General features: G+C 36.9%; 1 protein-coding gene across 2 annotated transcripts in view; it reads left to right on the forward strand.

Annotated features, from left to right (window-relative positions):
- The window catches only part of LOC131786358 (adhesion G protein-coupled receptor L1-like), a 30,493-nt gene that overhangs the window by 12,184 nt on the left and 1,682 nt on the right, over positions 1–16,627 (forward strand). For both annotated transcript variants that reach the window (XM_066166723.1, XM_066166724.1), the window contains exons 7-28: positions 1,911–2,293; positions 2,562–2,603; positions 5,050–5,279; positions 6,607–6,642; positions 7,032–7,415; positions 9,678–10,079; positions 11,014–11,213; positions 11,310–11,369; positions 11,643–11,841; positions 12,588–12,695; positions 12,937–13,024; positions 13,271–13,361; positions 13,428–13,477; positions 13,754–13,871; positions 13,963–14,066; positions 14,433–14,535; positions 14,644–14,794; positions 14,910–14,991; positions 15,147–15,213; positions 15,869–15,957; positions 16,131–16,251; positions 16,506–16,547. In XM_066166723.1, coding sequence (XP_066022820.1) covers positions 5,246–5,279; positions 6,607–6,642; positions 7,032–7,415; positions 9,678–10,079; positions 11,014–11,213; positions 11,310–11,369; positions 11,643–11,841; positions 12,588–12,695; positions 12,937–13,024; positions 13,271–13,361; positions 13,428–13,477; positions 13,754–13,871; positions 13,963–14,066; positions 14,433–14,535; positions 14,644–14,794; positions 14,910–14,991; positions 15,147–15,213; positions 15,869–15,957; positions 16,131–16,251; positions 16,506–16,547 — 2,529 coding nt within the window. In that variant the 5' untranslated portion in view covers positions 1,911–2,293; positions 2,562–2,603; positions 5,050–5,245. The remainder of the gene's footprint in view (positions 1–1,910; positions 2,294–2,561; positions 2,604–5,049; positions 5,280–6,606; positions 6,643–7,031; positions 7,416–9,677; positions 10,080–11,013; positions 11,214–11,309; positions 11,370–11,642; positions 11,842–12,587; positions 12,696–12,936; positions 13,025–13,270; positions 13,362–13,427; positions 13,478–13,753; positions 13,872–13,962; positions 14,067–14,432; positions 14,536–14,643; positions 14,795–14,909; positions 14,992–15,146; positions 15,214–15,868; positions 15,958–16,130; positions 16,252–16,505; positions 16,548–16,627) is intronic.

Consider the following 16,627-nt stretch of genomic DNA (forward strand, 5'->3'; position numbering starts at 1 on the left):
AAGATCCTCCGTGAACTGAACAAATTTTGAGCGAGTAAATGGTAGTCGAAACAGACTGAGGTAATGCAAATTAAAGAGAGGCTTCACCGAAATATTTTTATTTGTGTATTGAAAAAAGTGATTTAAAAGGCTTCTATAAAAAAACTTTGAAACATTTGTTTCACAAGTATCTGTCACAGTCTGACACCTGTCAATTAGAGGGCGCGTAAGAAAAAAGGACAACAACAACAACGGCGCTGGTTGGCAAATAAACTTACGTGAAAGTGATTGTAATTAAATTTAAAAGTATATTTTGAAGCTATGGGAGTTTGCTCGTTTATTTAGTGCAATCACGCGAGTAACTCTGGTCTTTCATCAAAAGGGGAATTTTAATGCAGCTTTTTATTGCTGAATTCCTTCGTATTCTGTTGTGAAATTACGGAAGCGACTGTCCGATTTGAACGCACTTGCAACGACTTGCCGAAAGCGTATTTAAAGTATAAAAGACTTCGCTCACTGGTTTTTAATGAACAACTTGTTTGAGATTCAGATATATGATAAATGAAATTTCCACTGATAATTTCAATTGTAAAGAAATACCTCACCTTTAACCTTTCTGAGCTTCTTCTACTGAAGGTTTAGGTTAGTCGCAAATGGTTTTTAGGCCGCGCGTCAACCCATTCAATGACATACTCGCTACCAAAATTCATTTAAAAACCAAATTTTTGGCTGGCAACCAAAGTGGTTTGAGAGAGAGAAATTGAGGATCAACAAGTTGTTAATCGGCTTGATTTTCTGTCAAATAATTTGCTTAAAAATACTGCCCAGCTGGCAAAACGAAATGTATTTACGAAAAATAGCAACAAAGTTAGGCATGTAGTGCGGGGTTTGCGCAAGCGATACCGTGCAAGAGGGCAGAGATAGGAAAATCCGGACCGCACTTATGGCCAGTAAGATTACAGGATTCGTTACTGCGCCCTCTGAGAAAGACAAAAAATAAATACAGTTCTTTCCAGAAAGGCTGTCGGAAGAAAGCATGTCGGAAGTGCAAGGGATAACCCCGAAAGGTATTGCGGGTAGCTTTTATGTCATGGTTAGACTTGACCTCAGGATTTCGGGGAAAGCTAAGAAAATGTTAGTTTAAGGAGGAGGCATCACAGGTTTGATCAACCTATTTTATTTAAAACACTGACTTTAAATTCTAAACTGTATGAAAACGAGAAAAAGAACGAACTAACACCAATTGATTATCTGTACTGTTTATGTCCGTATTGATTACCGTTACCCAGATAATCTTTTGAGATTGTCGCGTGCACTTTAAATTTTTGTTCTTTTTTTCTGACAAACTTTCCGGTAACAACTTTATAAGGTTAACTGCGTATCTCTAATTGGACATTTATGATAACTTGCATTCACATTTAATTTATGTTTTTTCTAAGTCTGTTCAGGTGGGAGAGGAAGAAAGAAGTGTAGGGGCGGGGGAGGTGCAGCTCAACGAGGAACTAATTGATATTCAAAAACTCAACTACAAGAACTACACAAATTCTCCAACTTTAACTACATAATATGAGAGAAAAGATTCTTCCCCTTCCTTGTTAATGTTCTCTTACTGTTTCACATTGATATACTAAGGTATGTTTTTCGCGCACAAAAAACTCATAAAAAAACATTGAACAAGATGAAAGGGGCAGTAAGAGAAGTAGATTGAAATTTTTCATTCAGTTTAGACACTTAAGTTGGCGATTTCTTTCGCACTTTGTCAGATAATCAAAGCTCCCCTGTTGGGATCTCTATTCCCTCTTTTAAGATCTCTTTCTCTTCATCCCGCGCTTGCTACCAAACTAGTAACGTCTCTGGCAAGGATCCTCTCTAGCTTTGGCTATTCGACAATCATATCTAAATAATCAATTTATTCCAATTGTATTCTTCAGCTCAACACCTTGATACTCGTACGAGTCATAAAGGAGATGATCAATTTGTTGCAGCCAACTGGGGAAGACAACCATTTTCAGCAAATACGGTAAGATTCACAACATGAAACTAAAACAAAATAGTGGAAGAGGCAGCCATGTCCTCCTGTGAGGCTCTATTCGCCTAACTTCCTCATTCCTTAATCAGTAAGGCCTTACGATATCTAAAAATGAAAATTAATTGTCAAAGGAAAATGAATGAATGTTTTCTTTTAACTCCGAGGATGGGTGTCGAAACATGGGTGGTGATGATTCCCATGCTGGGTGTCACGCGGCTATTCGGTCTCCTCTCGCCTGTACATAAAACTTTCGTTCACATCTTCACCATACTCAACTGTGCTCAGGTCAGTGTTCGATGGTAACTGCCAAAATCATTCAATTTCTATCATTATTTTACTTTCTAACCAAGTGAAACACCATTACGATGGTCACATGATATTTTTTGGAAGTTTAAAAACAACAATTCTGTTAACTATGCAAGAGAAGACAGACTTCTTTTTTAATTATAAGACATGCAATTCTCTTTCCTCTTGGAAATCTTAATAGGTATTTTGTCTAATTTGTTTGCATATTGTAAAAATTAATGATCTTGAAATCATGTTTATGCTGCAGGGTTTCCTGATTTTCTCTCTACACTGCATGCGAAACACTCAGGTAAGGAAAATAAACAAACTAATTGTTAACTCCATATCATCAAGTTTTAGTTTTTCGAGAGATATCCGAGTACAAGTGCTAGGAATGTGTTTCGCGTCGCTCGTCTATCTGCAGATCAGAGAGCGTTTCAAAAGAAAGATGAACATCGTTTTTCGATCTTCTATAAAGAGCAACTCCACAAGGAAGAGCTCACAGGTCAATCCAAGTGAGGTTGGGGATGTATGGGCAGTTAAATTGCAGTCTTGTGCTCAGTTTTAATCGAAATCGCACCTAACTTAAATAACTGGATCCAGCCAACCGGAAATGACAGTCAATTACTTATTGCAATCACTTAGTTAACAGCATAAAGTCGGTTACGATCGATCTGACTTGCGATCTGCAGCTAAAAAGAGGTTTTTCTTTTCATAATTGTTTAAGCACTCAACTAACTGTAATTGTAATCTATCTTCTTTACGATAACAAGTTTATTTTCTGGGCGATAGTATACTTGAAGGCAAGATTCATCGAAATAAACAAATCTATAAATTCAAATTTCTAATAGCTCAGTATCTTGATGACTTTCCTTCGAGTAAGAACACAGTCCACTACAGACAAGGCGGGAATTTAAGCCAAGATATCACGAATTGTCTTTCTTTAAGAAGCACTCTAGCACGCAGCTTTAATTGAATGTATTTATCTTTCGATTCTTGCGCGCTAAATTTCTGCGCTTACTGCATGATTATTTCATATTCGATATTTCACTCATTGAGTTTACAAACTTCTCACCAAACACTGTTATTACTTTAGATAATAAGCTATGAATAATGACTGAAACTATTGGTTTCTAGAAATTTCGAGAATGCCCAGTCATGCAAAAATGCATACCAAGGGACCTTCTGGAGTATTTTAGTAGGTTAAATAGTTATGATGTAACACTACCAATATCGTTGTGTTGTAAGCGTCCGGAATTTGCGAGAATACTTTGTACATAAGGACACAGTCGTGCAGCAGTAGTAATTGTTGTCGGGAGGGACTGACTTTTCAGAAAGCTATACCGAGAGAGAGCAACCGTGGAAGATTGTTAATCTCGAGTTACTTTGGAGACAACTTCGAGATTGTGTCAGTGGTGAGCAAAGAAATAGTTTGTGGTTGTCTCTTTAAGGATAATTATTCTACTTCTTTAAGAGTCGCTCCTTGGCAAGAATATTACAAGTTGTTTAATAAATTAATTGGGTCTGTTGATAAATGATGCTCTTTTTGTCTTTTAAATTGTACTGTTAAAAATAATACTAATAGTCTTAGCAGCTAACGCTGACATTCAAAGCTGTTGCTTAATAAATGAATGGATCGACACGTAAATGTTTGAATAAGTAAACAACTTCTTTAGAAAGAACAGGAAAAAGCCCCTTATGACTGGATCTTTTTTTGGATCAGTTACATGTACCCGTTTTTTTTTCGCATTCCTGAAATAAGGAGTGTCGTTTTAAATCGAAAACACATCGATTAATTTGGAATTGAATTGGCGCAATGTTAGCCTTAAATGGCATAAACCAAGAGATTATAAACTATTCGGCACACATTATTAAACAACGATTAATGAACTTTTACACAGGGTATACAATTTAAAGGAAAAAGCTTAGCGATAGAAATGCAGAATATTTCGATGGGCCTGGTTTTCAAATATCATTACAGTGAAACTTAGCATTGCAGAGGAAATTCAATGAGGGAGAGAAGGAGTCCATTATGTAGATGTGCTTAACAGTTTGTAATAATCTAATTTACGTCATACCCATTTATAAATAAACATGGATGACGAAGCTTGCGATTAAGACGGAAGAAGTTAAAATAAGAATTATTCTGAAGTAAACAAGCACTTTCCTCTCTACACTGCTCAAATGCGATGGGTCAAAACGCTTCAAGCTTCGATTGACCTAATATATCGCAGCTAAGACGAGCGAATATTCCAGAATAAATAATAAATTATTCCATGAGCGTGGAGAGATACTGAGAGAGTAGAATGTCTCGCCCACAGAGCACATCACTATGACCCAAGAACGTCTCGCACTAAGAGCTTTTGACTCACCGCTCGTTCTAAATTGTTGGAATTCAAACATTTGGACAGAAAAGTGATGGTCTGCATGACGCTTTTGAAGAGGAGAGTTATTTTGTAGGCTGAACACTAAACTTTGGCCGTTAGCCACAGTTGTTTTAAAGGCATACGAAGTAATTAGCATGTCACAGGCGATATGAATAAATAACAATAATTCTCATTTATGCATAACGAACAGATGGCATACTAGCTTAAGCTGCCCGTTGATAAAACAGAATTTTGTTAAGACAACTTTCATATAACAGAGCTCATAAAACAATTACTGTTCTTACCATCAAATATTTTTTAGCTGCTTCTTCCACAACACTTCAACTACAAAAAGTATTTTAATGCCGTGAAGTTTTCCGATTCTATTAGAAAAACAATGCTCCACACCAGGTGCAAGTGGCTTTTTGTCCATTGGTCCGTCTATGACAGAAAAAAATGCCATGAACATGTGTTCAGAGATCATGATTTGCATTAAAGTCTAACTCGCACGAAAGACTTTTTGTGAGGATGCCGCAAATCCGCAACTCTCACGCGGTGTGAATCAAATATAAGTGAATCCTGCAAAATGTTCAAAACATCGGTGATATGTTGTATGCTGGGTGAGTACGACCCTAGTTATTCCTGTTTATTCTGCGGTAGCTATGAAACCGTCAAAATTGACTTTTATTTGTAAAATATTTATTTCGACATTTACCTTACGGAACTCTAATAACTAAACAAACCAAACTCTTAACATGTCCTCTCTAGTTGTTGTCTAATTATTAAAGCTAATTATCATCATTATCGTTATTATTAGTTTCTCGATATTTTTCTCTTTCCTTACAATGAAAAATAATTGAATAATAATCACCCGTAATGACACATTCGTATAAGTTGTACGCTAGGTTAGTACCACCTTAATTATATCTTGACTTTCCATTTGTGACACATTTATATCCATTTTTGAACGTCCTGTGAAATTCAGCCAAACCAAACAGAAAAAAAATAGTCAGGTGGCGGATATTTGGCACTGTTAATTAAAACAAAACAAAACAGACTTTAAAGATTTCCGCATTGAACTTTCAGTTCTTAATTAGAAATGGATCTCTTATAAATTGGATTCCTGAAGCCTTTTAGATTCCATATAGTGGAAAGTAGGTTTCCTTGGAGCGTTCGGATGAGGCTTTAATCAGATATCGCGGTACCCAAATCTTTAGAGCTTTCAAATTATTGTTCTGTTAGTAACACTCAGAGTAGATGACTGCTTACTGCTCGCCAAGTTGAACGTCATGGTTAATTAAAACATATTTCTCTTCTAAATTATTCTTCTTTATGCCCGAAAGCAAACTTTATACTCAACCCATTGCTCTTCTTTTAAAAAAAAATATATGGGCCCTGGAGGTTCCGCAGGTTCCGCGGTCTGCTGATCCATAGTTTTGTAACTCCCAAGAATATGGAAAAATCCTCACAAAATTTTGGAGACCAACCCTTCAAGATTCAAATTGTGCAGAAGTTTTATTTGAGCGCTCAGATTTGATATCCGATTCATTCGCTTAAAATGCGAGCTCAAACGAAACATTTTTTTTCTCTGGATAGCACATTTTACATCCTTTTCATTCATTTATAGTTCGGTTGCGCTCCGAATAACCCGTTCAAAAAAATTTTCCGAAGGACATTCCTAAGGGTCTATCGTATCCTTAAAAATGTTTCCACATGTGACAAGTTTTGTTGAGATAGTTGGTAAATTGCGGAGGTGCTGCATTTTTTTATAATTTCTCCGTTAGCTCCCTAGGAAGGTAATAAAATTCATGAATAGATGTTAAAGGGCATGTAGCAAATAAAATGAATTAGTACTCGTTTTACTCGAAATCTAATAAACTTTTTCATTGTTTCAAATGTTACTCCTGAGATAACAAGCAATTTATTTGTCCATTTTCTCTTCTACAGACATCCTTCGTTTGTTGATGAAATTGCCAGGGACAGGTGAGGCAGCTTCATTCCGATGTAATATTTATGTTCCTTAAAATGGATGGGAACAAAAGATAATACCTGACTAATTATCATATTAATTAGTTATGAACTTCCTGTTAAAATTACATTGGATTGCGATTCAAAACGTGAGTTGGAAAGCAAAACAAAAAGTCAAAGAATAACGGTGCTATTACCCTGATCTCTCCAAGATCCACTTTTAAAACCTAGCCTAATTCTAATATTTGCTTCATTGATGTAGAGGGTTTTGATGCCCATCGTTTGTTATTAAAATTAATAATATAAAATAGACCATCTCGTCTTTATCATTATCGCCTTCACTGTTGTTATCATAGTATACATTTTTACGTTTATTTATTTATTCATTTATTTTCTTCTTATAGAGTGCCAACCAACCTGTTTCAAAAACTCCTCTTACATATTTTCGAAAGGCAAAATTTACAGGTTTCATAACAATGAAGTCTGCTCAATCTTGGGAGGTTATTTAGTCTCCATCGAGACTGAGGAAGAATGGCAGTTTATCAATCATGAGATTCAAAAGCGTGGTACTTGGAATACTTCGACTTTTAATGCGTGGCTCATTGGTTTGGAGAAGAAAGATGGGGTTTGGATATGGAAGAGTGGAGAACAGCTGAATATTTCGAAATGGCGAGATTCTGAACCAAATGTGAACGATGAAAGGGCGGAAATATCCATGAATGGAAGCCTCTTTAATGGTATCCCTCGGAACGATAAAGGAGATGCCTACATTTGCGAGATGCCCGGAGGTAAGATCACATTTCAACCATAAAGCATATAATGTGCTGAAATATTAGCAGTCTTGCACGTGTGTCATGAAAATTGCTCTTGCTTCTTAAAAGTAAAAAAAACATTGTTCACAGAATATACTCAGCCCACCTAACTTGTACGTGTGAGCGATGAATGAACTTTTAGGCGCGCATAAGTAGTTGAACACGCTGCCCGTGAAATTTTCGGTGTATGCTTGTTGTTTTGAACATAACACATCGAAGTCCTTTTATTCTTGTGTGTCCGGGTGTGTGTTTCTTGTACAAGTCAGTGATCAATATGTTATTCACCGGCTGGAAGGTCTGTATTGAGCACCGGTAGTTCAGATAAATGGCACAGTTTTTCCCAATACGGACCGACCTAGGCTGGTGAATAACATTTTTCTTTTCCTTGAAATTAACGAAATGTTTTCCTTAAGAGTCCTAATGAGTTAGGGCCGTAAGTGCGGCAAGACCTTCCTTGAACTGAACAAATTTTGAGCGAGTATAAATGGTGGTTGAAACAGATTGAGGTAATGTAAATTAAAAAGAGGCCTCACCGAAATATTTTTATTTGGGTAACGAAAAAGGTAATTTAAGAGGCCTCCAAACAAACTTTGAAACATTTTTTAACAAGTATCTGTCACAATTTGACACCTATCAATTAGAGAGCGCGGAAGAAAAAAGCGCATGCACCCTTTAAAACGAATCAACAACCACAACGGCGCTGGTTTGGCAAATAAGCTGAACTGGAAAGTAACTTTAAGGAAATTTAAATCTATGTTTTGAATTTGTGGGAGTTTTCTTGTGGAACTGGTCTTTCATGAAAAGGGGAATTTTAATTCGTTGAATTCTTTCGTTTACTGTTGCAAAATTTCCGGTACCAATGTCCAGTTTGAACGGACTTACAAAGACTTACCGAAAGCGTATTTGAAGTATAGAAGACCTCGCTCACTGTTCTCCGAGGAACAAATTATTTGAGAGAATTCAGATACATAATGAATAAAATTACCATTAATGAATTCAATTGCAAAGAAATACCTCACGTTTTAGTTTTCTGGGTTACTTCTAGCACGGTTTAGGTTAATTACAAGCGGCTTTTAGGCCGCGCGTTAACTCATCTAATGACATATTTGCTACCAATATTCATCTCAAAGTCAATTCTTTTTACAGGCAAACAAAGTGATCTAAGAGATAGAAACAAAGAATTAATGTTATCAATCGGCTTGATTTGCTCCACAACGATTTGCTTAAATATACTGTCCAGCCGGCAAAACGAAATAAATTTATGAAAAATGGCAACAAAGCTTGAGATGTAATCGGCGGCTCGCTCAAGCGATACCGTGCCCGTGGGCAGAGATAGGAAAACCCGCACCGAATTACCAATAAGATTCCCGGATCCGTTACCGTGCCCTCTGAGAATAACAAATAATAAATGCAGTTCTTTTGAGAAAGGTTATCGGAAAAAGCGTGTCAGAATTGTAAGCGATAACCTGAAAGGTATTGCTGGTAGCTTTTAAGTCATGGTTAGACTTGACCTCAGGAATTCAGGCTAATCTAGGAAATGTCACTTTAAGGAGGAGGCATCACGGGTTTGAACAACCTATTTTAATTGCAAGACTGACTTTAAATTCTAAACTGCTCTAACCCTAATTAATTTATCTTTAATTTTCATGTCCCTATTGATTATCGTTCCCCAGATAATCTTTTGAGATTGTCGCGTGCACTTTAAAGTTTTGTTTTTTGTTACTTTGCCTGTAACAACTGTATACGGTTAAATGCGTATCTCCAGTTGCACATTTATGGGAACCTGCATTTACATTTAATTTTACTTTTTTTAAGTCTGATTAGATAGAGGAGGAAGAGTAGGGGGCGGAGTGGGAGAGGTGTCAGCTCAACGAGGAACTAATTAATATTCAAAAGCTCGACTACCAAAATTACATGAATTCACAAATAACCTTATAATCATAATCTTAGCTGATGTGAAGTTAACTAATCCACAAAAGCAGGCCAGGGTGGCGGACGCCGTAGTGAAGAAAGATGTATAGTATTGATTGACACTGATCAAACAAATACATATGATGTAAAAATAGAAAAAAAGGAATTAATTGGGGAATGAGTCCCATTTTCTGTCTCATTCATTTTTTTCCTTTATTGTGATTGTGGTTATAATCTTTTCATGTTATCAATGCTATTATAATTATCACTTTGTGTATCATCATTAGGATAATTGGTATTTTTGTTTTCATCTTCATCATCATGTAGAATGCCCAAATATAACTTTTAAAAACTCTTGGTACATAATTTCGGTGGATGGAGAGCCCTGGTACTGGGGCAGACACACTTGCTCAAGTCTAGGAGGGGACCTAGTTTCCTTTGAAACCCAAGAAGAATGGAGTTTAATTAATGACGAAATTCAAAGGCGAAATACTACGAACAATGAAAATAAATGGAGAATTGGTTTAAGAAAAAGGGCCAGGAATTGGACCTGGGTGAGTGGAAGACCGCTGACTATTTCCAAATGGGGACAAGGGGAGCCAAGTGGTGAACACGACGCCGCTTTCATGTACAAGAGGTTCCGTAATGGGGAACGGGGCGTGTTTGGAAGCCAATGTAATAATGAAAGTTGGAAAAAACCGCACGCTTATATTTGTGAGATCCCCAAGGGTGAGTTGATATGTTGTTGTTGTTTTTTTTATTTTTATTTTTTTAAATACAATGGAGTTATGTTCAGTTTTGCAATTAGGATCGACTAAATTCGGATCGACGTTTGAATCAACTGCCGCTCTTAATAATAAACTGACCATCGTGCATCTAATTCGAATATGGCGGACATTTCGATCGACTCAGCAACCATTACTCTATAACGAGGTTGGTAAGGATTGCCTCAGTTCTCATATATCCTCAGAGGGCGTAGATGCACTTTCTTGTCTAAAAGATAGCCAATTAAAAATTGGTTCATACGTCAGCGTGCGTTCATCGAGATACGATGATAAACTGACCATCGAGACGATGGTCAGTTTATTATGTTCACTGCACATTTTGCATTGCATTGAAATTAGCCCTTACAACTTTACAGTTCAAACGATCGGATATTAAAATAGAACACAGTAGACTTAAAATTGATTCGAGATGAGCACGAAAGATGCGTAAGAGTTGCGCGAGGCGTAGCCGAGAGCAACTTTAGCTTCTTGAGTGGAAAATGTATTTTCCCGAGGGATTTGTTTGCTGACGTCATGAGCGTGCACAATAGGAATATGAAGCACGTTCGCGCAATTGAATTTGATAAGACAAATTTACTTGCTATGTTGTAATACTGGGAAAAGTCTTCAGAATATGTTTCATTCTCTAGTATTTTAGTTTGTAGTTTTCGAAAAACATCCTACAGCCCTATCTAAGCAATAATCACTCAAGACGTGTGCCAAAGAAACAATAGGAGCTTTCTGTATAACTAATAAAAAATCGAGTGCGTTTAAGAGTTTTGAACGTTATTAGCGGCCATTTTGTTACTCCCCTTTCCGTCCGCAGTTTTGCCCTCGCAGTGTAATAGTAAGGCAATTTTTTTGTATGATGTGGTCTTGATTAACATTTTTCTTTAAAGATTCCTCAATATCTTCAGTAACTTCGTCGCCTTTACTATCACCCAGAATAGCAACCTCACCATCACCATCGGCACCGCCATCGTCGTCGCCGTCGCCACGACCATCGCCCTCGTCATCGCCATTCCCCTCGCCATCACCATCGCCACCGCCGTCGCCGTCGCAATCACCATCGCCATCGCCATCACCAGTTGAGCAGCTAGTATGTTCTCTAAATAGTCATTTACCGTTTTTATGCATTCCGTTTTTCAGGATCTCTTCTGTTTACAAACGTGAGAGACAATATTTTTAATTTTAGGCAAAGGAGTATATTTCAAAATTTGGCGGAATAAATATTACCAGAAGGACTTCCCTACAGGTATCTAATTCTATATGACTTAAAGGCTTTTTAACTTTGGTGTATGTTTTTAAACGATAAAAAAGTAAATATCTGACCTTTAAGGATAAACCACCATTAAGCCATATGAGGTAAAATGGTGAAGCTTAAAAAATAATCCAGGCCCCCAAAAGAGTTCTCTGGCCAATGAATACCCTGGACACCATTTGGATCCTTAGTATGAATTGTATATACAGTATGAGACTGCCTGTTTAATGACCTGGAAATATTTTACGTAATTTTACGTAATTGTAGGTGGCTGTTACTGTGTTTGAGGATTTCACCTTAAAAATCAAGAACGTCACAAAAGACAAGGCCGGCATAGAAGAGGTTAAAACACTGAAAACATCCATCTTTGAGGTGGCAGAGGCCGTTGAGAAATTTGCTCTTAATTACGGCAACCGACACCTGAGAGGAATGAGGCTTTCAGAAAGGATCGTTTCCCCCAAAATGGGTGAGTTTGCGGCCTTCAATCCTGTTTAGTTTCAAAGTCTATTCCTCTGTTACTTACTAACTTACTGACTGTCCCACTGAGTTGTCTAATTTCCTATGGCGTGATGTAAGAACTCAGCTATTAACCCAACTTATCAGAAATGTTATTGTTAGATGTCATCGATTCATCTGTTTTTTTTTTTTTCAATTTGTTTGGTGGAGAAGGAAATTGAACGTTCTCTTAAACAATCAACAAGAGAGAATAGGAATCCTTCAAATTGTGAAACCGTTCTTCTCGATCTGTTTATTGAAACTTTTCTTAAATAATAGATTGGTGAGTAACACTTTACTAACTAAAATTGTCAAATCTTAGAAATACTTTCCGCTTACTTCATACCGTACACTGAGCTCAAAATTGGCCAATCGTCTGCGATGCACATAAATGCAAGATTTTTAACCGTACTCGTAAAAATTTCCTAATGAACTTTATAGTTCTCTAACGAAACGGTTCGAGGAACGAATTGAGTTTTCACAATTTTAGTCCGTGCAGCACTACGCACTTTTTCATCAGTTTTACATTGAAAAAACGTTGTAAAATGGTTGAATTCGTCGAATAGTCGTTGAAGGGCAAATAGGATACAAACAATACACTTCCATCCAATAAGATTATGAAATATTTGCGTACACCGCAAAACGCATGTTTGTGTAGGTGTGCTATTGCAAATTTCACCGTAGGTGCTTTCATTTGTCATTTTTTCTTTCCGACAGTTTTGGTCATTCAAAAAGCCTATCACTTGAATGCAAGTGGCTTCGACTTTGAGGAACAACAATGGCGAGCGAGAATCGATATCGCTTCTTCAAATTTTGAGGAAAATGGTTCGTATTAACTACTGTGGTAACTTTACAACTTTTAGTATTACCTTGGTTTCTCCAATAGCAATTTCTTTATTGAAATAAAGCTTCATGTAAAGGCGCTTCCTTAGTTTACATAGTCTATCTTCTTCAATCATTCGCCTTCCCTAAAATGTCACATACCTCAGAGGCTGATAAACTTTTCAATATTGTTCTTTTGTTGTTGTTTAAAAACATTTTTTGTTGATTCTTGGGGCGTTTAAAGGATCAATGGTAGTTGCGTTTTTGTACAAGGATCTGCATGACCTACTTCTGACAGATCAAGCCATAAGGAGTGAAACAGACAACCAAAGGTGACGTTATTTTCATATTACTCCATGTCGTTTACCTCTAAAAACACATAACACGGAAACACATAAGATCTAAGTTCAACTAAACTGAACTGACACACTTTCCAAAAACCCTAACTAAGGTTGGAAGACTCCCTGCTTGTCTCTGACCATTCCACCTTCATGAAAAATTGGCTAATTGAATCTACCAAAAATATGTAATATTACTTCCGTGGTTCTGGTCCATTTTTAAATACAATTTCTTCATAGGTATATCAACTCCAGGATAATGGCCGTAACTATGGACCCCAAGCCAGAGAAATTGCGAGAAAATGTCATCCTAAACTTCAAAAACCTAAAGGTAACATGAAAATTAGCTGCTATGCGTTGTTTTGATTTATTCTGACAAGATAAAATCTATTTTCAGGTCTTGACAGCAGAGAAGCGCTGTATGTTTTGGAGTAGCCGCAGCAAAAGGTAAAAAAACTACAATATATAATTGCACAGTATTTATTCCTTCTGAAATTAAATTGAGTATGTAGGACAATGAATGAACTTTCTCAGATGTTTTTGCGCAGATTAACACTTTCCTGGAAGCCAACATGTTGTCGTTTTTAGAGAATGGAAGTCTGATTGAAATGTTCTCGCAAATATGACTACAGTGGAAGAAAATCTTAGCGCAAAATTCTCAAACCACCTTTTACCCAAACGATGAATAATTTTTTAACTTTACTCTTTTTTCATGTGTGACAGCTTTTCAGAGGAAGGTTGTCATGTAGTTACGTCAAAAAGTAACTCAGAAGAAACAGTTTGCAGTTGCAATCATTTGACGCATTTTGCTGTCTTACTGGACTACGACGGTAGCACAAAGGTAATAAAGTTAATTTTGCCTTACTTAATAGTTTTATGGGCTCAATGAACTAACTCAATGTTGTCCTTTAATTTTTCTTTTCTTGACACAGCTCACCGAGGAGGACGAAACAATTCTGAAAGTTGCCACCTACGTGGGACTGAGCCTTTCCATAATCGGGATACTTTTAACATTAATACTTTATTCTTGCCTCACGTAAGCAATGCACTCGATTAATAATGAGGTAGATTCTTAACTCCCCTCAACAAGGCTGGTGATAGAAGAGATCTCAATGCCAGTCTCCATGCAAACAAGAACAGTCATGTCGGATAATTCACAAACTCAAGCTACATTTCATGCCCCATCACGAACTTTTGAACAACTAATGGTTTCACTTTTTATGAATTTTTTAGGCTTTAGACATTTTCTTCGCAATATTTTCTTTTTTGTCCTCTCTGGAGCTATTTAATGACTTTCTTCTTTCCTTCGCTGTCAAGATTTAGTTAATTTTTTGCCATTTTTTCCTGTGTGTTGTTGCTTTTGTCTCATTCATTCTTCTTGTTTTTAATATTATTTTACCAGAGATGTTCGTAAACCTCTCTCTCAAATTCGACTGAGTGTTTCTATTTCCCTTGGAGCTGGACAGATCATCTTCCTCGCTGGAATAAACGCCACAGAAAACAAAGTCAGTGGCCTCTCCTTCTATCCATAGAATGTGTTTACTCTTTGCACCGTAAATATCTTGTCGAAAGAAGCACGTTAAGAATTATACGAAAACTCGTCCTTTCCACAGGCTGCCTGTGTTACAATAGCAGCTCTGATGCAGTATTTCTTTATGGCCGCTTTCTGTTGGATGCTGATCGAGGGAATTTATCTCTACTTCTTCGTCGTGAAAGTTTACAACATTAACACCAAAATGTACATGTATCACGTCATCTCGTGGGGTAAGTTTATTATTTTAAAACATGCACTGGTAACTGTAACCATGCTTTCGGATCGCCAAATCTGGTGTTTTCATGCAGTAAAATGTTTTGATTTCCTTTCTTTCTTTATGGGTAGGTCTTCCAGTGATCATGGTGGCCATTTCACTTGGCATCGCTGCTGGAAAAGAAGGGTTACAAAGCTATACGAGTGATAAATAGTGAGAAAAAAATTCAAGGGTTTCTTCTTGCTATTCTCCTTTTAGTTCGTTGCATTTAATTCTTTGTTTTGTTTTTGGATATAGTTTGAAATAGGTATCATTTTATTTTCTGACAATTTGTGTTTCTTTCTTGTGTTTCACTTCCTCGAGTTTAGTTGCTGGCTTTCCTCAACTAACAACCTGATCTGGATATTCGTCGCCTTGGTGGCTTTTATTGAAGTTGTGAGTTAATGATTAGTGTTTGTGATTGTGATCGGTATACCTGGACTAATTGCTGCTAAAGATTTTTTCCTCTGCTCTTTAAAACGAATTAAATATTTATGATATGACCCAAGACAATATATATCATTTTCTTTTCCCTATTTACTCACAAAAAGCTTTGAACGTAGCCGCTGTTTGTGGGGATGCTGGTCAATTTTAACCTACTGATGGTCTTCAATAGCGAGAAAAACCTGTGGGGGCAATGTCCTCACAGGCATAAGAGAGCTTCATAAATTCTCCAACTTTTACTACACAGTATGAAAAAAAAACTTCTCCCCCTTCCTTCAACGCAAAAATAATCCATGAAAAAAAAAAAAGAAAAATGTGAAAGGAGCAGGAAGAGTAGGATATATTTATGTATTTTATATAATTTAACATAAGGCTTTACTTGGCGTGGTTCTTCCAGTTTAGACACTTTTGTGCGCGATTTCTATTGCTCATTGGCAGAGGATCGAAGCTCCTAATCTTGGTCCCCCTGTTGGGGGATCTATTCCCTGTAAATTACTCTTCATCCCACGCTTGTTACCGAATTAATAACTTCCTTGGCAAAGATCCTCCCCTGCTTTGGCTATTCGACATCCATATCTAAATAATCACCTTTTTTTGTATACTTTAGCTCAACATTTTGATACTCCTACGTGTAATAAGGGAGATGACCAATCTGTTGCAGCCAACAGGGGCAGACCACCATTTTCAGCAAATACGGTGAGAATCACATCATAAAACTAAAACCAAATAGTGGAAGAGATTGCCATGCCCCCCTGTGGAGCTATATTTGCCTAGCCTCCTTATTCCGTAATCACTAAAGCATCACAATTTTTAACAATGAAAATTCATTGTCAGAGGAAAGTAAAAGAATGTTTTTTTCTAACTCCTAGTCTTGGCATCAAAACATGCGTGGTGATGATTCCCCAGCTGGGTGTCACGTGGCTATTCGGTCTCCTCTCGCCTGTACATAAAGCTTTCGCTTACATCTTCACCATACTTAACTCTACTCAGGTCAGTATTCGATGGTAACTGTAAAAAGACATTAATCTCTTTCTGACCAAGTGAGACACCATTAGGATGGTCAGATTACATTTCTTTGGAATTTTTAAGACAAATAGGTGTCAACTATGCATGAGAAGGCAGACTTCTTTTTCAATTATAAGATGTGCAATTTTCCTTCCTTCTTGGAAATCTTAATAGATATTTTACTAATTTGTTTGCATATTGTAGAAATTAATGATCTTGAAATCATTTTTATGCTGCAGGGTTTCCTGATTTTCGCTCTACACTGTATGCGAAACACTCAGGTAAGAAAAAACATTGAACTGATTATTAACTTTATATCATCAAGTTTTAGTGTTTCAATAAATATTCGAGTGCTAAGAAC

This window comes from Pocillopora verrucosa, chromosome 5 (assembly GCF_036669915.1).
Source record: "Pocillopora verrucosa isolate sample1 chromosome 5, ASM3666991v2, whole genome shotgun sequence".
NCBI lineage: Eukaryota > Metazoa > Cnidaria > Anthozoa > Scleractinia > Pocilloporidae > Pocillopora > Pocillopora verrucosa.